The sequence below is a fragment of the Sprattus sprattus genome (assembly GCF_963457725.1).
Source record: "Sprattus sprattus genome assembly, chromosome: 4".
Classification (NCBI taxonomy): Eukaryota; Metazoa; Chordata; class Actinopteri; order Clupeiformes; family Clupeidae; genus Sprattus; species Sprattus sprattus.
In genome coordinates this window covers 17,373,352-17,396,518 of record NC_137923.1, presented here as the reverse complement: position 1 = coordinate 17,396,518, position 23,167 = coordinate 17,373,352, and the positions used below count along the sequence as shown (strand labels likewise).

Below are 23,167 nucleotides of genomic sequence, written 5' to 3'. Positions count from 1 at the left end.
AACAGGTGGAGAATGGCCGGACACGGTTGTATATGCATTAATACTCTCAATTTACATCAAGATGGAGGGTCAGGTTACATTGTGTTTCCTCTTGCCATTTAAATTCCACATCGCTATTGAGGCAACCTCTGTGATCTCAAGTAGGCCGCATTTATTACAGAGTCAACCTAACTATGTCAGCGACCGATCTCCATTATCATCTCCCGCCCAGTTCGTCCACACTACGAAAGGATCGACACCACCTCGAGCCAGTGGCGTATCTCAATATTGCCGGCCTGTGGTACCGTAAACCAATGGCAACAAAGCGGATGGGATTCGAGCGAACACTTTCGACGCTGGTACTGGCAAGAATGTTAGTTCCTGCTCTACACTGGCCGTTTCCTGTAATCGTGCAGTGTTGTGAGACGAAGAAAGCCATGTGTGTCGATGCAAAGGTAAATTTAGCACCCTGAAATTATAATGGAGAATGTCAGAGCAGTGGATGGTAACGTTATTAGCGGTTATTTTAGCAGAAAAACCGACGCAACGTCATTCAAAAAGCTTCGCGGCCTTACCCTTGTCTGTACGTAGTCAGGCTATGGTTTTTGTAGCACGTTGCTTTGGTTTGGTCCGGTTTGTTGATGAGAGGGATTGAAAGAGAACCCGAATGAGAGAGTTTGGTAAGAGACTTAGTTAATGAATGAGATGCTAGCAAGATTCGACCATAACAACGTTTAACTTGTCATGAAAATAATCAATATATGGAGTAATCGTTAGCAGAAGCTAACGTTTGTCGAGGCTAAATGGTGGCTGTTGACGGGTTTGTTCAGGAGCTAGCTAAGGACTCTTACGATTGCCTTGACACTAGAGTTTCATCACAGATAGCATCTCCACAGAGATCGGACGCAAATGTTACTAACTAGTTAGTTATATTCCTTCAATCATACAGCTTTATTTACGGTTTACCGTCTGCGATTGCCATTCTCTCAATTAAGTCTCTTTACGCAAGTCTATAAAGCTAGGTAGTTAGCCCTCCATCAGTGAAGTCAATTGAAGTATAGCATAACTGAGCACAGCTGATGTTACTCAGTACCAAGACATTGACTTTTGCAAATTTAGTTTTGATGCCCAATGAGTGCCCGTTGCCAAGTTGACTGAACTTATCTCTAACGTTAAGTTCTTGTCCTGTTCTGTCACAGGAAAACGGCAACAGTGGATGTTGTCATTGATGGGCGTCTCTGTCGTGGCTTCACAGAAAAGAAAGAAGATATTTCAAATAAATAAGAAAAAGGGAGGGGAGGAAGAGGTAAAGGACTTACAGGGGAAGCTGGGCAGATCTAACCCCTCTTCCCCTGAGCCTCATTCCCAACTTTGCACCATATGAAAGCCTGTTTTTCCACCCCAGTCACTCCTGAAGTATATTGTTTTGGCAGGAACAAGATTTTTCAGAAGTCATCTGTGAGGAAAATAAGGTAAGTCCTGTCTACAGCTTTACAGAATCTATTGCTGAAGTAAGAACTGATGTCTTTTGTATGCCTTTTCTCTCTCTTATCTCTCCTTTCTCATTTTTTTTTTCATTTTTTTCCTACAGTATTTTCCTATCAGTCTGACTGAAGTCCACACGGCTAACTGCTGTTCATTGGTAGTTCATTGGTGGTCAACTATCCCACATTCAATTTTCTGAGTGGTCTTACGCTCGACAGCTCGGCATCATGGCCGACCCCATCATGGACCTCTTTGACGACACCCCACTGTTCAACCTGGACGCCCTGCCGGAGGATGCTTTCTCTCACGGTTCCTCGGATCCAGTTGAGGAGGCGCTTAAGCTGGCCCTGGGCCAGGTGGACCCTCCCTCCGATCCTGCGGCCACGGTTCTCAGCGACACCATGACCACCGTGTCCTCCGTAGCCACGGCTCTGGCCCCCACTGTCCCTGTCCAAGTTCATGCGCAGCAGCCCATGCAGGTCTCCCTCACGCAGGCAGTCCCGGTGTCCTACCAGGCCCCCATTTCCGTTCAGTCTATGTCTCAGACGCCCCTCACGGTGGTCAGCAGCAGCGGGGCCACCACAGTGTTAATGAGCTCCCCGCTGTCTGTCTCGGGGGCGCAGACCACCACTCTGCAGCTACAACCCCAGCAGCTCGCTGCAGTCCAGCAGGCGGCGGGCCAGGGTGCCCCCAAGATAGTCATCCTCAAGGGCCCCCAGGGCCAGATGCTGCAGGGGCTAACTGGATCTGCCGGTTCTCCCTCGGGGAAGGTTACTATTGCGCGGATGCTCACTGGGACCCCACTCAGGCCCGGCATGTCTATAGTGTCTGGCGGAACTGTGCTGAACGCGGCGTCCCCGGGACAGGGGCAGGTGAAGCTGAGCACTGGGGTTCAGCGGCTGGTGCAGACAGCCAATGGGCCGATGAAGCAGGTGATACTCACTTCCATGCCACAGTCACAGTTACAGACTCAGCCCATGCAGGTGCAGATCCAGTCGCAGGCGCAGCTGGGCCAGCAGGTGCAGCAGGTGCAGCTCCAGACACAAGGGCAACTGCAGCAGACGGTGCAAATGCAGCCGCAGACGCAGGTGACTCTGCAGGCACCCATGCAGACACAGACGACTGTCACCACGACTGCGGGCACCACGGCTGCCGTACGACCACAGGGGATCACACTCTCCACGTTGCCTCAGCAGGTGAGTGTCATCTTACACACAGCTGCCTGACAGAAAGCAGCACCATTCGCTGAGGTATATGCATTTCAGCACTGTAGAGGCCCCTGCAAGGTTGCTTGTCCTCGTCACGACCTGTGAGGTCATTTATGTCATTTTTGAAAAGGTCAGACAATAGCTCCACTTCCATTATTTTCCTAGCAGACCTGAGGAGTGTGCTCGGACTGCACACCTGTAGTCTACCGTCCTTTGATACAGTCCAGTGTTTTTAATAGGATTTTTCAGACCTTCAAAGCCAGATTGCTGATGTAGATCTCTGCTATTGCTCCCGTTCTCAGTGACTAACCTGACCTCTCATTCCATCCCCTCTCTTTGTTTTACTCTTCTCTTCTTCCCTGCCTGTGGTCAGGGCGAGGGCAAGAGGATCACGCTTGTGCTGCAGCAGCCTTCTCAAGCGGGACAGGCAGGGACTGTGGCCGTGAGCGGAGCAGCCACTGCGACCGGAACCGGTGCGGCGGTGGCGACAGTGGCTGGCACCGGCCAGCAGCAACAGCAGCCCAGGCTGGTGCTGGGGTCCATGCCGGGGAAGCTGGTACTGCAGGGTGGCCAGCTGGCAGCGCTCACCCAGGCCCGTGCCGGGCAGACAGGGGCACAGCCAAAGGTGCTCACCATCCAGCTGCAGGTCCAGCAGCAGCCTAACCAGCAGGGAGCCAAGGTTGGTATGAGCGCATCACCTGTTTTTGTGTTGATTAAACAACAGGAAATTGCCTTATTAGGGCTAAGAAGATTAACAAGGCTGTGGGTGGCATTTGGCTCTGTGTCTGTAGGAACTGTAGGTTGCCTCTTTTAACTAATGTTGTCTTTCTGATATGCTTGTGTCAATTGAAATGCAAGTTATTGTTGTATCTGTTTCTATAAGATCTCTTTGTAAGTAACTAATGTTGCCCTGTTGCTACAGTTTCAGCTCATCTCCACACCCGGCGGCACCCCCCAGGTGGTCCAGATCACCCAGGGACCGGGAGGGCAGAGACTGGCTGTGCCCCTCAAACTGCTGCTACAACCACAGGTATGTGAGCAATCATCAACTGTTTGAATCTCTCCATCGCTTTCACTGTAGTCCCATCCTGTTCGCTGTGATTTACACCAAGGTGAGGGTTCCTCATCTCTGAAGGGTAGTTGAAGGCTGAGGCATGCTTAGACTTGTTACATAGTGAATAAACTGCTCTTGTTGGGGATAAGGTGTTAGACAGCTGTGTTAGTATATAACCATACAGAAGAATGTCTGCATATTTTTTTTCCCTAAAAATGATTGCATATGTATCCTAATTTCCTCGAATGTGTTTCCTGAGGCTTATAAAGAATATGATTACTTACTTACTTCCTTAATCTTCCCTCTTGCACTCTTGCTTTTGTGTGCACGTGCAGACAAGCGGTGCCACGTCAGGAGCTGGCACCTTCTCCGTGGTGAAAGTGATCAACACGTCAGCCGCCGGCGCCTCTACAACCACCACGGTCGCCTCTCCCGGCGTACGCCTCGCCAAGGCCCAAGAGCCAGTGCGGCGGGTGGAGACCCTGTGCAAGCAGGAGAAAGCCAACCGCATTGTGGCAGAGGCCATAGCCCGTGCCAAGGCCCGCGGCGAGCGCAACATCCCGCGTGTGCTCAACCAGGACGAGCTACCCTCTGGGCAAACCTCAGCGGATGCAGAGGGTGCGAGTGGCAGCTCTGCAGTGGTGAAGAAGAAGGGAGGAGGAGGAGGGGGGAGTAAGAAGAAGAGTCCGGTGGCAGCAGTGGCCGGAGGGAAGGGCGGAGGAGCGGGTGGAGGAGGCGGCGGAGACAAGAAAGGAAAGGCCAAAGCGGGAGGAGCGGTGGGAGGAGTTGCCGGTGTGACCAGTGGAGGAAGCAAGAGCAAAGGCAAATCTAAGCTCAAGTAAGAAGCTGTGTGTGTGTGCGCTTGTGTGTGTGTGTGTAGGTGCATTGATTGATTTGTTTGCGATGGAAATGTATTATAGGTTTGAGCTTGAACGGCTGCTTATTGTGTAGATAAGACCTTCACCTGATGTTGCAGTCATGACCCAGAAAGTAAACATCAGCTGAAGGTCAACCAATGTTCTGTGGAGTCTCCTATGGGTATATTCGTGTCATTCGTGTCCCTCCTCTAACTTCAGGATGTCTCTCCTTCCCTTTTTTTCCTCTGTGTTCAGCACCATTACTCTAGTAGGTGGGAAGAAGAGGAAGAGGAACGGCTCCTCAGACCACTCTGATGGGGAACTCAGCCCCGCTGGTTCTCCACGGGCACTGGAGGATGACATGCTGCAGGTACAGCACTCTTCTACACCTACATATACAGTCCCGCTCAGCAGTATTGGCACCCCGAGTGAATATGAGCAAACAGGCTATGAAAAAATATGTCTTTGCTGTTTATCCTCTTGGTCTTCCACTCAAAATATTCATAAAAATCTTACCTTTTCATTGAGGTAAAATAATTGAGAGAAAAAGTTTTTTTTTTACATTAAATAAATATTATTCTTCAAAACATGTGTGCACAGGTATTGGCACCCCTTAATTAAATGTTTTGTGCAGCCTCCCTTTGCCAAGATAACAGCTCTGAGTCTTCTCCTATAATGCCTGATAAGGTTGGTGAACACATGGCACGGGATCTGACACCATTCTTACATACAGTATCTCTCCAGATCCTTCAGATTCTGAGGTCAATGCTTGTAGACTCGGCTTCAGCTCATCCCACAGATTTTCTTTGGGGTTTAGGTCGGGGGACTGTGATGGCCATGGCAAAACCTTTATTCTGCGGCCGGATCATTGTCCTGCTGGAAGGTCCAACCATGGCCCATTTTAAGCTTACTAGAGGGGGCTGTTAGGTTTTCATTTAATATCTGCTGGTATTTGATCGAGTCCATGATACCATGTATCCTAACAAGATGTCCAGGGCCTTTGGAAGAAAAACAGCCCCACAACATCAAAGATCGGCCACCATACTTCACAGTAGGTATGGGGTGCTTTTCTGTATGGCTATCTTTCTGTCTACGCCAAACCCACCTTTGTTGTTTTTGCCAAAGAGCTGTATTTTGGTCTCATCTGACCATTTAACTCAGTCCCATTGAAAGTCTGACTTCCATTTGGCAAACTGAAGGCACTCTAGTTTGTTGTTGATTGACAGCAGAGGCTTTTTTCTGGCAACTCTTCAAAACAACCTGTGGTGATGTAGGTGGCGTCTGATGGTAGTATAGGAGACTTTCTAACTCCAAGACTCAACTAATGTCTGCAATTCTCCAGCTGTGATCCTTGGAGATTATTTTGCCAGTTGAACCATCCTCTTCACGGTGCGTGGGGTCAATGTACACACACGTCGTCTTTCAGGCTGATTCTTAACATCACCTGACGCTTTAAACTTCTTTATTATTTCCATGATAGTGGAAATGGGTATTTTCAACTGGTACGAGATTTTCTTGTGTCCATTTCTTGATTTGTGCAGCTCAACAACTTTTTATTGCACATCGTCACTGTGTTCTTGGGTCTTTCCCATTGTGATGAATGACTAATGGAATTTGGCCTGTGTCATCTCATATTTGTACATCAGTGGAACAGGAAGTCATGGTTAACCTCTTAAGAGTTCATAATTAAACAGGTGAACTTAAAAATGTAAAACATGACTGGAAATGTACTTCAGTTAGATTTCAATTATAAGATTTTTCTAGGGGTGCCAATAATAGTGGTACACATGTTTTTGTAAAAAATATTTATTTAGTCTCAACCGTTGTTTTCTCTTACAATAATTTAACTTCAATGTAAAGGTAAGATTTTTGTGAATATTTTGAGTGAAACACCAAGAGGATAAACAGCAGACATATTTTTTCATACCCTGTTTGCTCATATTCACTAGGGGTGCCAATACTGCTGAGCGGGACTGTAAATACACTTACACACACCCACACTCTACCTCTCTCTCTCTCTCCCTTCCTCTTTGATGTGTCAAATATTGATATGTAACATATATATCATGTACTTTATATTCTAACATATATAGTTTGTGTCTTCTTTGGTTCTTGTGTTCTTTCCACTAGACTGCATTACAAAGCCAAAGATAGATGAAATGTGTCATTATATTCTTTCATTTTTGGCTTTATTGGGGCCTTCTCTATGATGTGACCTTGAACTTGTTTGTATGACCTTGACCTTGGCCTCCCCCGTTAGACGCGACGCTCCAACCGTCAGATCAAGAGGAAGAAGTACACAGAGGACCTGGACATCAAGATCACGGACGATGAGGACGATGCAGATGAGGACGTGGACGTGACCACGCCTGCTGCACCGCCTGTTGCCACCCATAGCAAGTCCATGGGTGAGCAGCTCCAGCAGGAGCTGGGATTGGATGCGGATGGCGTCAACAGCATGCAGTTCTTTGTGGTGAGCCTGCAAGATGAGATGTGTTCTCTGGTTTCTTATTAGACTGTGAGTAAGTAAGGCAAGTTGGTAGTTTGTTAAAGGCTGGGAAGACCTATAGCAATATATTGTTCTAGTGACTCGAGGATAAAATGTCATCAATTCCCAATATTAAGAACTTTAAGGAGAACTTACATTTTTAAAAGTTTATAGACATTTTGAAACTGGGCCCTATTTAGGTCTATTGGGTCTATCTGTTTGGCTCCAAAGTTTTATTAGGGACACTTAATGACTCAAATCGGACCGGTAGTGAGATGGAACGCTACACCAGCAACAGCTATAAAATAGAATTCTATGAGGCAAACAGCTGCGACAAAGTAAACCGCTTGTTTTGTCACTGACGGGCTCAGAAATGTTATTTCCTGACTACATGGAAAGGACCCCTAGAGAGATATACGTGTGTCTGTTTACCTCAGTTACTCAAGAAATTGTAGAAAATGACTGTTTCTACAGTCAGTGGTTTACCTTTCTTTAGTTCTGGTCTCTGACTTAGCACCGTTATACAGTGCCTGTAGTCGATTATTGCGGTGAGGGGCTGTTTTCTAACGTTTAAAAATCTAGAAGTAATCAACTACAGCCACTTGAATTGTTTGCTACATCAGAGCTTGGAAGAAGAGACAGACAAAGCTCTGATGGTACAAGCAGTTTCTTTTGAGGTAAACAGAAGCAGGTGTATTCCTGTAGGGATCCTTTCCATGTTGTCAGACACTAGCAATAAAGATTATGAGCCTGTCAGCGGTGACAACAAGCGGTTTACTTTGATGCAGATGCTTACCTCATTAGATTCCATTGTTTAGCTGTTTTGTGGTTGCTGGGTTTGGCGTTATTACTCAATACTGGACTGTTAAAAGTGTCCCTAATAGAATTTTTGGACCCAAAAAGATCTACAAATAGGGTCAGGCTCAAAACTCCTTAAGTTCTATTGTGGTGCATTTGGAATTGGATGTTTCAACTGCTGTGTGTTTTTTGGATGGAGGGGCAGCAACTCTATTTGAACTTGTTGTCCTCTTGACCTATACAAGTTTATTTAAGTTTCAATACCTTCAATATCAAGGGTTAGTCGCTAGCCTGGTATTTTGGTGAGATGCTGATTGGAGGATTGTCTTTTGGGTGACTTGAACTAAAATGATGTGTGCCATTGTCCTCTGCAGGAGAATCCCAATGAGGAAGATGCTGCCATTGTGGATAAGGTTTTATCTATGAGATTAACCCAGAAAGAGGTGGGTGTACTCATGCATGACCTTAAACCTCACCCCACACACACACTCCAAATCCCTTCCAAGTGTTTTTGATCTTCTGTCCAGGTTGGTTTTCTCAGTAATTTTATTGTTGTCATTTCTTGTCTGTGTTATAGGTCACTCAAGGCCAGTTGATCAATGTGGAGGAGTTCTTTGTCAAGTACAAAAACTAGTACGTGTTGATATTGGTTTCAGTTTACAGAAGTGAACTCCTGTACAGTTCTTGTGCAGAACCTGCACAATGAAGAGTTACATGTGTGTGTGTGTGTGTGTGTGTGTGTGTGTGTGTCTCTGTGTGGTGTTCCCTCTTTAGCTCCTACTTGCACTGTGAGTGGGCCACTCTTGAACAGCTGGAGAGAGACAAGAGAATCCACCAGAAGTTGAAGAGATTCAAGATCAAACACACCCAGATGAGGAACCTCTTCCAGGAGGTCAGTGGTCATTTGGATACATTTGTGTGTCATGTTGCACTGATGCACAATCTCGTATAATGAAGCCAACTTTGTAAGAGGATATCTGTAATGCTCCGGGGCTATGATGTCAACAGTAGCAATAACCGTTGCTATAGCAAAGATGTAGCAAAGTTATTTAACAACAGAGGAAATGGCTAACATGGCAAGATATACTGTATATGTATCTACTAAATTAGCCAGCACAGATGTAACACAGTATGATCAAGTTCAGTTTGGACCAATCTATGCTGATTTGTTTGGCTTAAATGGAAAGAGCAATATGAGAGGCTACAGATAATTTCTCTTCGAAACAAATGCATTTGTGGAGAGCCACGTCAGGAATGTACATTTTTATTTTTATTTTTTTTAATGCAGGGAAGTTCGAAAAAGCGAAGCGGATTGTAAATGCAGATTCGTCAATCCGTAAATAAAAGTCATAATGGCAAATTGTGGTTTGTCAATCACAAAATACATTTGTGAATCGCATGGCATTTATTTGTGAATTATAAGGCAAATCTGGTCTCATGTTGTAAGGCAGAGGTGATTTATGGTTGTTTGTTTGGTTTTTCCCGTTGGTCACCTTACATGTCAAAACACAACCATTTTTACTCTGTCAAAAAAGTTTTGACTTTTCATGAAATGACTTTTGACCCTTTTCCTGTAGTGACTGTAATTGTCCAGTTTTGCCATCTCACCTGTGGTATTAAAGTGGTTTGTGAAGCCCCTTGTCGCCTAATGTCTGCCCCTGTACATATGCCCTCAGGAGGAGGAGCCCTTTAACCCAGACTATGTGGAGGTGGACCGCATCTTGGACGAGTCCCACAGTGTGGACAAGGACAATGGAGAGGTTTGTTCTTAGAAGCCACTGTCATTCTGAAATGCATGAGAACTCATCATGTTATTCAATATCAATAATAATGAACATACAATTGGAAATAATCATGTAATTAGTATGATGCAGTATGAAATGTTTGCTCCCTGCAGCCGGTGGTGTACTACCTGGTGAAGTGGATGTCTCTGCCCTATGAGGATGCCACATGGGAGCTGAAGGAGGACGTGGATGAGACAAAGGTGGAGGACTTCAGGAAGATCGAGGGCCGGCAGGCCTGTGTTAAGAAAACGGTGAGGGCTCCTTTGAATTTAATAGAAGAGAATATAACATGCACAGTGATGATGTCACTACCCCACAAATTCCTATTTAGTCTTGTAGTAGACCAGTCAGTTCAGTTCAATTCACCGAAAGGCGGTGCCAAGACTGCTTTTAGTTACTTGTTTATTTAACCTTTGACCTCCATGAACCCCTTTCCTCCTCTGCCACCTAGCCCCGACCCCCTGCGGCATCCTGGAAGAAGCTGGAGGAGTACAGAGAGTACCTCAGCGGCAACACTCTGAGAGAGTACCAGTTAGAGGGAGTCAACTGGCTGCTCTTCAACTGGTACAACAGGTATGGGATTCCAGTTTTGTACACACACACACACACACACACACACACACACACACACACACATATGCATTTTTACTTGTTTATTCACGTGCACAATCAAAGATATAAATCCATCTCCATATATTTTCAGCTGTGTATTCACGTGTGCAAAGACATAAATCCATTGGTAAATGCATGTGTATATACTTCTAAGCACAAGTGCCATGCATCTGTTCTATAATGATTTTCCATAACATTTCCACAATGGTGGAGTGCTGTCATTCATAATGAATGTGTGCATGGGTCTCTCCCTGGTGTAAACACATGACCAAGTGAGTTGTGCCGTTTCCTCTCTCCCTAACAGGCAGAACTGTATCCTGGCAGACGAGATGGGCCTGGGGAAGACCATCCAGTCCATTGCGCTGCTGTCTGAGGTGTACGCGGCCAATGTGCAGGGCCCCTTCCTCATCATCGCCCCTCTCTCCACCATAACCAACTGGGAGCGCGAGTTCGCCACCTGGACCAACCTCAACGCCATTGTCTACCACGGCAGCCTGGCCAGCCGCCAGATGATCCAGCAGTACGAGATGTACTGCAAGGACGACAAGGTGGGGTGTATGCTTGTGTAGCTTTGACTGCAACTGTGTGGTGTATGCTTGTGTAGGGTCGACTGCAACTGTGTGGTGTATGCTTGTGTAGGTTTGAATGCACCCTTTGTGCTGTATGCTTGTGTAGCTTTTACTGCACGTGTGGTGTATGCTTGTGTAGCTTTGTAAACTAGCTGACTGCTTCTGTGCTGTACTTACGTATGGACACGACTCAAGTAGAAAAGAAAGAAAGAAACCTCTCCGATGGCATGGGCAGCTATGCCTGATTTTGAGTCCTATTTGTCTTACCTGGCTTTAAGGAAGTTGTTTAAGATGGATTGCTCTAGTAAATAAATAGTTGATTGGGTTCTTATGCGTGATGCATCTATTAATTAGAATGTGTTATATTTATAGTTTTGTTTATTCCTGTTATAAATACAATCCCTAAAACTCTGTTCTATTTGGAAGTATTAAAATAAATATCTGTGTCCCTAAGAGTTGGTTGTTCTTTGCAGGCCCAATTGATCCCGGGTGCATACAAGTTTGATGCGCTGATCACCACCTTTGAGATGGTGCTGTCCGACTGCCCCGAGCTACGGGAGATCTCCTGGAGGTGTGTGATCATCGACGAGGCCCATCGCCTGAAAAACAGGAATTGCAAGCTGCTCGACAGCCTCAAGATGCTAGACCTGGTGAGACACTCAAGTTTGACCTGCTAGCACTCGGCCACACGTTGTTAATTTGCCCTCAAATGTAATTTTTCTTTGCTCTTCTGCTTAAAAGCTCTGTCACCTCGCACACACTCTCACACATACCACATACACACATGCAAACCTTAACATACACAGAAAGACACTAAAATGCAGGAGGTGTAGTAAGAGCCAGTGAAAGTGTTGGTGTGGCGGTATAAGACAGCATCTGAGGGGCAGGATGACGTTATCTCCTTCCCTCCCCAGGAGCATAAGGTGCTGCTGACAGGTACTCCCCTGCAGAACACAGTGGAGGAGCTCTTCAGTCTGCTGCACTTCCTGGAACCCGCCCAGTTCTCCTCAGAGACGGAGTTTCTGCGTGACTTTGGCGACCTCAAGACAGAGGAACAGGTACGCTAGCACAGAGACGGCAGTTTGTGATGCATTATTGCCCCCACAGGAATATCAGCAGACCCCAGTCAAGCTCTGATATCCTCCTCACTACTTTTACCATAGAATTACAAAGGAATACAACGGACACATTTTCTTCCAAAAGTAAATTATTTCGTAACTGTTAAAGGACTTAAAGGCGCTCGAGGCAACATTAGAGGCTTGAGACTCGAAAAATAAACGTTCAATTTCTAGTCTTTTTTTACCCGTAGTAAGTTTCAATAACTCCATACCATTACATATCGACATTCAAGGAGTAAAGATGAGACGTCGTTGTGTGGTGAGAACTGATAGAAAATCACGCTGCCAGCGCCGCCGGTGGGGAGCGGCCATTTTTTTTCTTCAAATCTTTATTTGTTAGTGGCACCAATAAATAAAGGGCTACGCTCTTGCGGCTAGTTTTCTACATTAACTTCTCTGACTCTTGGGTCTTTGTTTAAATAATTCCTGCCATTTGTACTTGTAATAAATGTCACCACATCCCTCAGCAGTGTAGGGCAGGAAGATGCCTAACGGAAGTTTAGTGCCCATTTCAGTTGCTTTGTTTTCTGTGTGCCTGTGACTGAGTGGTGTTTCTCTGTGATTCAGGTGCAAAAACTGCAGGCCATCCTGAAGCCCATGATGCTGCGCCGTCTGAAAGAGGACGTTGAGAAGAACTTGGCGCCCAAACAGGAAACCATTATCGAGGTTTGTTTTTTACTCTAATGGTGATGTTCGTGCTCAAGCTGTATCTAAACGCCACGTGGATTATTTTTAGAGGAGTGGAAGTAGGAGCCCAAGTCTCAGGAAAAGTAATACTTGGCAATCTGACAACCTGCCTTCATCTGGGCATATATGAAGTCCAAGACTTTCAGATATGGCCAATCCCTCAGTGGTTGCTGATCTGTTTTTGTCCTTTGACGGTGTAAAGGTGGAGCTGACGGATGTGCAGAAGAAGTACTACCGCGCCATCTTGGAGAGAAACTTCAGCTTCCTCAGCCTGGGCGCCACCCACAACAGCAACGTGCCCAACCTACTCAACACCATGATGGAGCTGCGCAAGTGCTGCAACCACCCTTACCTTATCACAGGTATACAGCCAGGGTGGCAATTTGCTCCTCTTTCTAGCCTTGGTGCCCTTGTGAATATTGTAAATTGTTAATATGAACAGCCACTGTGGCCTTGATTTCGCTGCATGATCCAACTTTATTTATTTCTGAATTTCTCCCAAACCAATATATCAATAATATCTTATCCACAGGAGCGGAGGAGAAGATTGTGGCAGAGCTGAGGGAGGTGTACGACCCCATGGCCCAGGACTTTCACCTGCAGGCATTGGTGCGCTCGGCAGGGAAGCTGGTGCTGCTCGACAAGCTGCTGCCGCGGCTCAAGGCTGGGGGACACAAGGTGCTCATCTTCTCCCAGATGGTGCGCTGCCTGGACATCCTGGAGGACTACCTCATCAACAAGCGGTAGGTGCCCTGCCTCATCGGAGCAACTAAACACAGTAACTGTTCAGAGTCACCGGGAACAATTACTGCAGTACTTGTAACCTTTGGCAGGTAGAGAAATGTACACAGCAAGAGCAAACTCATTTTAAATGTTGTTGGATGTACATAAGGAATTGTTTCTGCTTCCTGTGCATAGCTACCTGTACGAGCGTATTGACGGCAGAGTACGCGGAAATCTGCGTCAGGCAGCCATCGACCGCTTCAGCAAGCCGGATTCGGACCGATTTGTGTTCCTACTGTGCACCCGGGCAGGAGGCCTGGGTATCAACCTCACTGCAGCCGACACCTGTGTTATCTTCGACTCAGACTGGAACCCTCAGAATGACTTGCAGGTAAGGGACCGACCCTGGTGACACCCCCCCCCCCCCCATCTTTACATTGCAGATGTACTATATTTCTGTGTGTGTGTGTGTGTAAATTAGTGCTGTCAAAAGTAACGTGACAGTCAATTTAAATGGTTTTATTGGATATCTGTAGCTCACTGTAGTTAAATACACTTCCTTTGTGTTGATTCTATATTAATTCTGTGATTTTACATTAATATACATAATTACGAACGAAAAAATTTTAATCATGATCATGTCAAATTGTGCGATTATTTAGTATTATATGTAATTAATTAGTTACAACCACTACCCTACAACCGCTACCCTATACATGAATCTTCCATATAACCGTATATATGCAATACAGTGTAAAGGAACACAGCATTGATGTTTGTTTTGTCAATACCCCTCAACCCCTCTGCTCTGTAGGCTCAGGCTCGCTGTCACCGTATCGGCCAGTCCAAGGCGGTGAAGGTATACCGGCTGATCACCAGAAACTCTTACGAGCGGGAGATGTTGGACAAGGCCAGCCTCAAGCTGGGCCTGGACAGGGCTGTGCTGCAGAGCATGAGTGGTAACAAGGAGGGCAATGTCAATGGGGTGAGAAGCTTACAAACACACACACACACACACACACACACACTACTGAATCACAAATTCATAGGCTCAGATGTACATGTTTAGAACTAAAGATGCATTTCATAGAGATAGGATGTCCTGCAGCACTAACCACCCGTACCGTATTACAGCAAGTCCAGCAGTTCTCCAAGAAGGAGATTGAGGACCTGCTGAGGAAAGGCGCTTACGCCGCCATCATGGATGAGAACGACGAAGGTAGCCGCTTCTGCGAGGAAGACATCGACCAGATCCTGCAAAGGCGCGCCACCACCATCACCATTGAGAGCGAGGGCAAAGGCTCCACCTTCTCCAAGGCCAGCTTCGTGGCCTCCGAGGACCGCACGGACATCCAACTGGATGACCCCGAGTTCTGGCAGAAGTGGGCCAAGAAAGCGGACATCGACTATGACACCATGAACAGGAAGGTAAGGAGCTTCCTTATCTGTGCGTTCAGGCTGTTGTACGTGAAAGCTCACTGTTTTTCCAGGGTGGTGATGCTGGCTACTACAGGCCCAGTATTCCCCTAATACCTCCTTATGACTGTGCATGTAATGTTCCAGCCCTACCCACTATTGAGCACCAGTTGTACGTCACTTTGGACAGAAGGGTCTGCTAAATGTAAATGTAATGTAAATGGCACAGAGCAAGCCTCCACAGACCCAATGGCAAGTGGTGATCTGGTGTGTCATGAGAACTTCCTGACCAGCCTATGTTGCAACATTGCATTTTGCACCATTCCTTCCTTGTCAGGTTTCTCATTTCTTCCTCTTTATTCACTCCATATATTCTCCCCCCTCATTTTGTCTTTCTTTCTGTCTTTCTCTCTCCCTAGAACACACTGGTGATAGACACGCCCCGTGTGAGGAAGCAGACGCGACAGTTCTCTACCCTGAAAGGAGAGAGTGGGGGCGACGCGTCTGAAGTTGACAGCGACGAAGAGTACACCCACAATTCCCGGCAGCAGCGCTACTCCCGACGCTCTGACCGCCACTCCGGAGGTGGATACGGGCGCACGGACTGCTTCAGGGTGGAGAAGCACATGCTGGTGTATGGGTAGGTGGCATGGCTCTTCTTGTTTCCATGGCCCTCCATCTTCCATATAAAAGTTGTGATAATTATTAACCCCACTTTTCCTGTATTGACATATGTCCTCCAGATGGGGGCGCTGGCGTGATATCTTGTCCCATGCGCGGTGCAAGCGTCGGCTGGGCGAGCGGGATGTGGAGACCATCTGCAGAGTCATCCTGGTCTTCTGCCTGCTGCATTACCGTGGCGACGAGAACATCAAGAGCTTCATCTGGGAGCTGATCACGCCCCCTGAGAACGGCCGCACTCCTCAGGCACTCCTTAACCACTCTGGTGCGTCTGCTGCCTGGCTCTGTCTGTAGCTGTCTTTCTGACCATCATTCCCTGTATCTTATGTACAGCTGACACACACTTTAATGCACACATCCATCTCTCCTGCATTATCATCCTCTCCATACATACGTAAACCATGATAGCCTCTTGTAATTGTTGTGTGATCAGTGTCATGATACTGTCCTGCTGCAGAGAATCAATAGAAATCTCTGTGTGTGACTCTCTCCCTGTGCGTACATCTCTCTCCCTCAGGCCTGTCTATCCCAGTGCCTCGTGGCCGTAAAGGGAAGAGAGTGAAGGCCCAGAGCTCTTTCGACGTGCAGAAGGTGGAGTGGATCCGCAAGTACAACCCAGACACCCTGCTGGTGGACGACAGCTACCGCAAGCACCTCAAACACCAGTGTAACAAGTGCGTCTGTCTGAGTGCTCGCACAGTCGGCTTTCTTTTCAGTCCTGGTTCCAACACAAAATGGCTCCTCTATGAATTTAGCTGACTGGTGGAAATAAGTACATGAGTGAAGCCAAAACATTTACTTTACTTTGGAACTTTCTGCATTATCCAGTGTGTTGATAGTTGACCGTACATCGCTATATGTTGTTGTGGATATGATTGTGTCTAAACATTTCCTTAGTTCAGCCTCAGCATTTATCATAGGCATTTATGATATGATTTCACCATTCCTCTTCTCCCTCCATCAGGGTGTTGCTGCGGGTGCGTATGCTGTACTACCTGAGGCAGGAGGTGATCGGAGACAACGCTGATTCCGTCCTGAAAGGAGCAGATGCCAGGTACTGTTTTCGGCTCAGCAAAGAGTCATTAACCAGCCCTTAGCCTTTCCCCCTTCTCCCACAGTGGCCACTTCATCATGCAGACACTGAGCTGACTCCTGTGTCTGTTTTTAGGGACATCGACATCTGGATTCCGGAGATGGAACAGCAGGAGTACCCATCTGGCTGGTGGGACGCCGATGCCGACCGCTCCCTTCTCATCGGCGTGTTTAAACACGGTGTGTGTGTGTGTGTGTGTGTGTGTGTGAGATTGATTGTGTCCTTAAACCTGTCCCCCTTATGTAGTTGGAATAAGTGTAGACTCCTTTTTTAACGTGAATGTGGTCTGCCTCTGTCACCCAGGCTATGAGATGTACACCACCATGCGTGCCGATCCGCGTCTGTGTTTCCTGGAGCGCTGCGGTCGCCCTGATGACCAGGCCATCGATGCTGAACAGCACTCTGCTGACCCGGAGTTGGGAGAAGGGTGTGTGATAATACTTAACTGTGTAGTAAGGTAACCTTCTCTCCTGTAGGATCAAAAACTGATAACTATGTGTTATGCTTATAGGGGGGACGACGACAAGTATAATGAAGACCCAGAGTTCAAGCCCCAGATGAGACACAAAGACATGTACGAAGAGGTGAGAGAACGTCTTTTCTATCACGGCGGTTGTTCACACTTGCTGTACATTTCAAACAAAGAGGTTGAGCTGTTTATGGGGAGGAGAGTATCCACAAGTATCCAAGACTGTTCCAGAGTGCCCCAGCTTTGGGTAACGCTCCGTTTTTCTACTTAGGCTGATTCCATGAACACTGACGAGATCTGTGTGGAGGACCGATCAGCCCCCGTGGTGTCTGAGGGATCATCCTCCGGCCAGACAGGCAGCTGCTATTGGCCGACCAGCTCGTCACTCACAGCCCGTCTAAGACGTCTGATCACGGCATACCAGCGCAGCTACCGGCGCGAGCAGCTCAAGATGGAGGCCGCAGAGAAAGGAGATAAGAGGCGGAGGAGATGCGAGCAGGCCAGCAAACTTAAAGAGATTGCCCGCCAAGAACGCCAGCAAAGGTAGCTACCCTCAAATGTGACCACTATATTCAGCCATATGTTTTGAGCATATCTTTATGTTAATCATTGTAACGTCTCTCAGAGCCCGATGTGAATTGCAGGTTAACAATACATGTTTGGTCTAAATGTGGGTGGGAGTTACTTGCATTTTCAGTACATTAGAAATATTGAGTGCATTCCAAAGCAATTCTTGGGAAAACTTGGGAAAGTGGAGCTCAACATAATTTAAGAACCAAAACTAAATCCAAAACTAAATTTCAGTCACAAGGTTCTGAAATCATGTCTTGTCAGTTATTTGACTTAACCCTTTGTGCACCTCCGCAGGTGGACCCGGCGTGAGGAGTGTGACTTCTACCGAGTGGTGTCCACGTTTGGCGTGGAGCAGATAAAAAAGGAGGCCGGTGCTGCGGAGGAGGAGGAGGCTGAGATGGACTGGAACCGCTTCCGCACCTTTGCCCGGCTGGACAAGAAGACCGACGAGAGCCTGACGCGATACTTCCGCTGCTTCATGTCCATGTGCCGCCGGGTGTGCCACCTGAGGCCCAGCCGAGGAGAAGGTAAGACTGACCCTGACCCCCATTTCTCCCTCACACAAATGCATACACATACACACACAGAAATGAGTTCACTGGCTTTTTAGGGTAGTCAAGGAAGAGAGTGAAGAAATCTTGTTGATACACTAGTGACTAGTGATTAGTCCTTGAAAAAAAAGTGTTGAGTGAAGTATTGACTTGTATTGAGTGAACATTATAACCGGCAACAGTCATTAGTTGACCTTTTTCTGGTCCGGTCTGAATGAACTAATGATGGTAGAAACAGTCAAATAACAAACTATTTTTAAAGGAAACAGGCCTATATCTGTAGGGATCCTTTCCATGTTGTCAGACACTTATAAAAACATTATGAGCCTGTCAGTGAGTGGTAATAAGTGGTTGACTTTGATGCGGTTGCTTGACCCTAAGAATGACATTGTATAACAGTTTTGTGGTTGCTGGTTATAGCGTTCTAACTCAATACGAGACTGATGTTGTTTGTAGTTTAATTGAGTAGTAAGGCCATGACACTGTAGCCCATGGCAGTTAACTGAGAAGATTGTTAATTGGTCTCCATCTCTGTCCCCTTCACAGAGCCATCTGAGATGTCCCAGTCTCTGGCTCCCATCACAGAGGAGCGCGCCTCTCGCACCCTCTACCGCATCAGCCTGCTTCGGCGCCTGCGCGGGCGTGTTATGACCCACCCCTCCCTGGAGGAGCGGCTGCAGCTGGTCATGCCCAGCTCCGAGCTGCCCGTGTGGTGGAGCTCACCACACCACGACCGTGAGCTCATGCTTGGCGCCGCCCGCCACGGCGTCAGCCGCACTGAACACTCCATCTTCCCTGACCCGGAATTCTCCTTCCAGCAGGCCCGCCTCGACTACCTCCAAAACCAGCAGGCCTCTGCTTCAGTTGCCACTGCCGCAACAGGCTCCGCTGCACCCAGCGGACAATTGTCCGTCAAAGAGGAAGGGGTTGAGGAGGAGGAGTCCCGCCTGCTGGGGTCCGACGCCCTGTGCCAGTCTGACTCCCCCGCTGTGCCCCTGAGCCAGCCTGAGGGCAAAGGGCATGGGCAGGCAGGCTGGGGCTGGAAGAAGAGCCGGGGCAGAGGGCCCCGACGGGGGGGCGGGAAGGGGGGCAACAGAGGTGGGGAGGGAGGAGGTGCGTCTGACTCGGAGTCGGATTCAGACTCCGACTCGTCCACTTCGTCCAGGCGCTCTGGCAGCTCGGACGAGAGTGGCGACAGCGATGCAGAGAGAGAGAGGGGTGAGTTCCTGTCCATCCTGTTGGGTCATTTGTTTTGGATAACACTTAAGAATCTAGTAAAATGGAATATTAAAACCGCAGGTGCTCAACTGATGTTTGATCTGTTTTTGTCTTCTGCTGCAGCTATGAAAGTGTGTGATGGGGACGAAGAGAACAGCATGCTTTCCCTCAGCGCGTCACAAGACGGTGCTCCCCCTGAGACACTCAACGACCCTCTGCGGCTCGACTGGCCGAAGGTAACACGACAGCCTGCTGAAACTACTCACTTCAAAGTAATGAAAAGACCAAAATGAATATGACAGTAATGCGCATTACTTGATGTGAAAATAATGATGTGTCCCATTGTGCATGTGTGATCTGTATGTGATTCCTGGCTTCCCATAGGACCGCGTGTTAATAAACCGACTGGACAGCTTGTGCACACTAGTGCTGACAGGACACTGGCCTGCGGGGCGACGCTACACCTCAGACCCCCAGCTGAACCCCCCCGCAGACGATCAGTCCGACGAGCTGGGTTACCCGCGCATGGCACGCAGGGGCCCCGGCGCAGCTGCGGGAGAGGGCCCCGACGGCCAAGATACCGAATTCACTGTCAAGCTACTTAAGGTGAGGAATGGCGCATGGTAGGTTCCTGTGGTTCAACTGGTAGACCAAGGTGCTTCATAGTCATGGGTTTGACTCCCAGGGAGGATGAATGTGTGTCTGTACTGCAAGTCGCTTCGGATAGAAGCGCCTCCTGCATGAGTGAACATAAATGGTGATGTGTGAAGGGATGCTGAGACGCCTAACATCTGCATTTTGTTGCTTTGCTGTCTGTAGGAAGAGGGGCTGAAGTTGACCTTCTCCAAACAGGCCCTCCTACCCAATGGAGAGGGAAGTGGCCGAAGGAAGCGTAAAGATCACGAGGTACACACAACTCATTGAAAACTCATCAACATTTCGTTATTGGCCTTGTATATGGACACAATGCCAGTGTAATATCAGCACAGTCAGTCTACAACCACAGGGGACTCAGAGTTGTATTACAGGCTGCATAGAAATGCAGAGGCCTGCCGATGTTTAACAGGTGCCCACCCCCCCTCTGTGCTTGCAGCTGTTAGACACTGAAGGAGCATCTGTAGATATATTGAGCTTAGGGGAGCGAGCCCCGCGCAGAAGGGACCTGCCTAACTGGCTGAAGGAGAACCCAGACTACGAGGTGGAGGGAGACATGCTTGAGGTGAGACTGCTGAGCAACCAGTAGTCAAACATTGGCCTACTAACTGTAAATGCTTAATGCTTTATGGTTTTTTATTTATTTATGATTTAAACTGAGGTCATATTTGTTCCTGTTGTTTTACAGCTGTTGGTGAACAGGACCAAACGGAAGAGGAGGAGGAGGAGGACTGAAAAGACAGCCCCACTAACTGGGAGTGAGAGGGTGAAGGTCATAAACATGAAAACAGGAAAGAAGGTGAGCAATTAAATTTGGGGTTCAAAATCTCAGGAGAAGGGAATTATGAGCTTGTAGCTTAAACAGCCTTATATATCCTTTTTTTTACGTTTTAAATAAGTGGGTGACCTTATTTGTTGGCTGGGGGAAAGGGACTGTGTGATGTGAGGGCACTCTTTACCCACATCTGTTATTTGATATCTTCTTATGTGATTCCAAGTTTGACTTGATTCCAAGTCCACTCATACATTGGTAATACATGGTAAGAAATGAAGGCACATGTGAAGGTGAGCAAATGGGGACAGTGATTAGTGTCTTGTCATTTAAGGGGTGCGTGTCTGTTACTTGGTGAATGGTCAGAATTACTGTGCATCCCACCCATTAATTTAAAATCATTGAACATGGATTTAGCTGATACACTTCTGAGTATGGATTTGTTTCCTTTTCCAGTATACCGGAATGTTTGGACCTGCACTTCAAGACCTGAGGGAACACCTGGAGGAAAATCCAGACCACGCGGTAGCACCAGAATGGTCGGAAACCGTTCGCAACTCTGTGAGTCCCCTGTGTTTTGAAGACTGAACTTTGTACAGATCATTTCTTTGCATTGTATCTGTATACAGGTTAGAAATACACATAATAAACATGTCTTGTGAAACTGTCAGCCTTCTTACCCTTCCTCTGCCTACTCTCTCCAGGGCTTCCTGCCAGAGAGTCTATTCCACCGGCTGCTCTCACAGCACTCTGTGATTCCCAAGAAGGGTCAGGCCTACCTCGTGCCCACACAGCCTGACGATCCACTTCTCGGGGGAGGTGAAGGCGAGACCCTGGTCTCTGATGGCGCATACATGATGGAGGAGGAGGATCTGGAGGAGGGCGGTGAGATGGCTTCCTCCCACCACTTCCTCACGCCTTCCTTTGATGTCAAGATGGAGGCTGGGAGCATGGAGATGGATGGCGGCGACAGCTTGTCGCAAGGGGGATATGAGAGCTCTGACCGGGAGGCCATTTTAGATGACGTCATCATGGCGTCCAAAAATTCAGACAGTTCCTCCAGCTCAGAGGATTGACCAAGTTTATCTCATTTGAAAGGGTTCCCCTCCCCCGAAATCATGACATTCTTTTCTTTATATCATATTCCTCCGCCTCTTATTATATTATTTTTGTTATTGTTATTACTTTAAATATGATGAATTATGAATGAATTTTGGGTTGTTTTTTTTCTTGACTTTCTACTCCATACTTTTATTTAGTTGGGGAAAGAGCATCATATTGTCAGGCATTATTCATGTCCTCACTTTATACACCTGTCCAACCTCTCCCAGAAGCAGATAGGTAGTAATGGCTCCCACAACACACACACACTTTCCTCCTGTGCCCGACAACTTCAAGCCCATTCCCTGCCCTTCCTGGGGCCGTTGAGCCCTCATGCTGCCTGGGAATCACTGTATAGGCTACCTCGGTGCCTGGTGGACCCAGCCAAGAGGAGGGAGTTTGTTCATTGGATGTATTATATTGGGGAGGGGTGGGTAGGGTCTAGTTACTGAACTGTAGAAAGACAAGTGTATTGTACAATGTAGAGTTGTTCGGTTGCCTGCAATGATGCAATTATGATGCTGAATTTATTCCTGTTTTATGAAATGACTTCAACTGTCTGTGATATCAATATGAATTACAATCTACAGTGAAAAAAAACGTGTCTTTTTTTTTTTGTGCGCAATTGTCAAGGTACTTTCCAATTAATTGTGGTTCTCTTGAGAAGCCCTAAATAGATTTTCCTCATTTGGAAGTAAAGAGTTTGTTTGTCAGGTTTTTTGCTAAACATCAGAGTATTGTGCAATGGTACATGTATTTCTGCAGTGAGTAAGCGGGTCCTTGAATATATTTAATGTATACCAGATTGTTAACATAATCAAGTTAATATAGTCCATTCTGGCGCCCTCAATCGGGACTACTGTTGCTTGACAGTGCCCTCATCGGTCCAGATAAAGTCTATTCCCTCCATTTACTTTAAAAAAAAATATATTCATGGGGGCCATTGATTTGTTTTACAGACGTAATCTCATTTGTGTTCATAAACGTAATTTACGAGGTCCTTTCTCGAGATGAAAGACGAGCTGTATTGAGTGCCCACATGAGCATTGAACTGGTAGATTATGTCATTTCCTGAAGTTTGTGTAACCCGGAAGCGAGCATAATAGTGCCGAAGTTGCAAGGCAAACTGGCCGTCAGGTCTGAATGATGGAGGTAAGACTTATTAGTGAAGTAATTACTTGTACTTGTCATTAGTATATTATACCACAGAAGTATCGGAGTTGTCTGATGAGACCTGGAAATTTAAAGAAAAGTTGTACAGGAGAAATTAGGAATAA

At 47.1% G+C, this 23,167-nt stretch overlaps 1 protein-coding gene across 1 annotated transcript; it reads left to right on the top strand.

The window, feature by feature from the left end:
- The first annotated feature begins 356 nt into the window (after positions 1-356).
- Positions 357-22,319, top strand: chd8 (chromodomain helicase DNA binding protein 8). Its single transcript, XM_080837577.1, has 40 exons — positions 357-434; positions 1,179-1,451; positions 1,571-2,660; positions 3,046-3,351; positions 3,595-3,702; positions 4,062-4,564; positions 4,839-4,953; positions 6,844-7,056; positions 8,244-8,312; positions 8,447-8,502; positions 8,644-8,761; positions 9,546-9,629; positions 9,767-9,904; positions 10,105-10,226; positions 10,570-10,813; positions 11,308-11,484; positions 11,749-11,892; positions 12,520-12,618; positions 12,842-13,001; positions 13,172-13,382; positions 13,558-13,753; positions 14,177-14,347; positions 14,497-14,790; positions 15,198-15,418; positions 15,522-15,724; positions 15,977-16,133; positions 16,424-16,513; positions 16,628-16,731; positions 16,856-16,979; positions 17,064-17,136; positions 17,293-17,564; positions 17,889-18,121; positions 18,692-19,363; positions 19,487-19,599; positions 19,748-19,969; positions 20,183-20,269; positions 20,457-20,582; positions 20,706-20,816; positions 21,246-21,350; positions 21,494-22,319. Exons 3-40 carry the CDS (start codon positions 1,692-1,694, stop codon positions 21,863-21,865), a joined length of 7,782 nt encoding a protein of 2,593 aa, XP_080693703.1. The 5' UTR covers positions 357-434; positions 1,179-1,451; positions 1,571-1,691; the 3' UTR covers positions 21,866-22,319.
- The last annotated feature ends 848 nt before the right edge of the window (positions 22,320-23,167 follow it).

Coding starts and splice junctions, on each gene's coding strand:
- chd8 (XM_080837577.1), top strand. CDS start 1,692: ATGGCCGACCCCATCATGGACCTCTTTGACGACACCCCACTGTTCAAC. Junction 8,313..8,446: donor TGAGATTAACCCAGAAAGAG/GTGGGTGTACTC, acceptor TCTGTGTTATAG/GTCACTCAAGGCCAGTTGAT. Junction 10,227..10,569: donor CTCTTCAACTGGTACAACAG/GTATGGGATTCC, acceptor TCTCCCTAACAG/GCAGAACTGTATCCTGGCAG.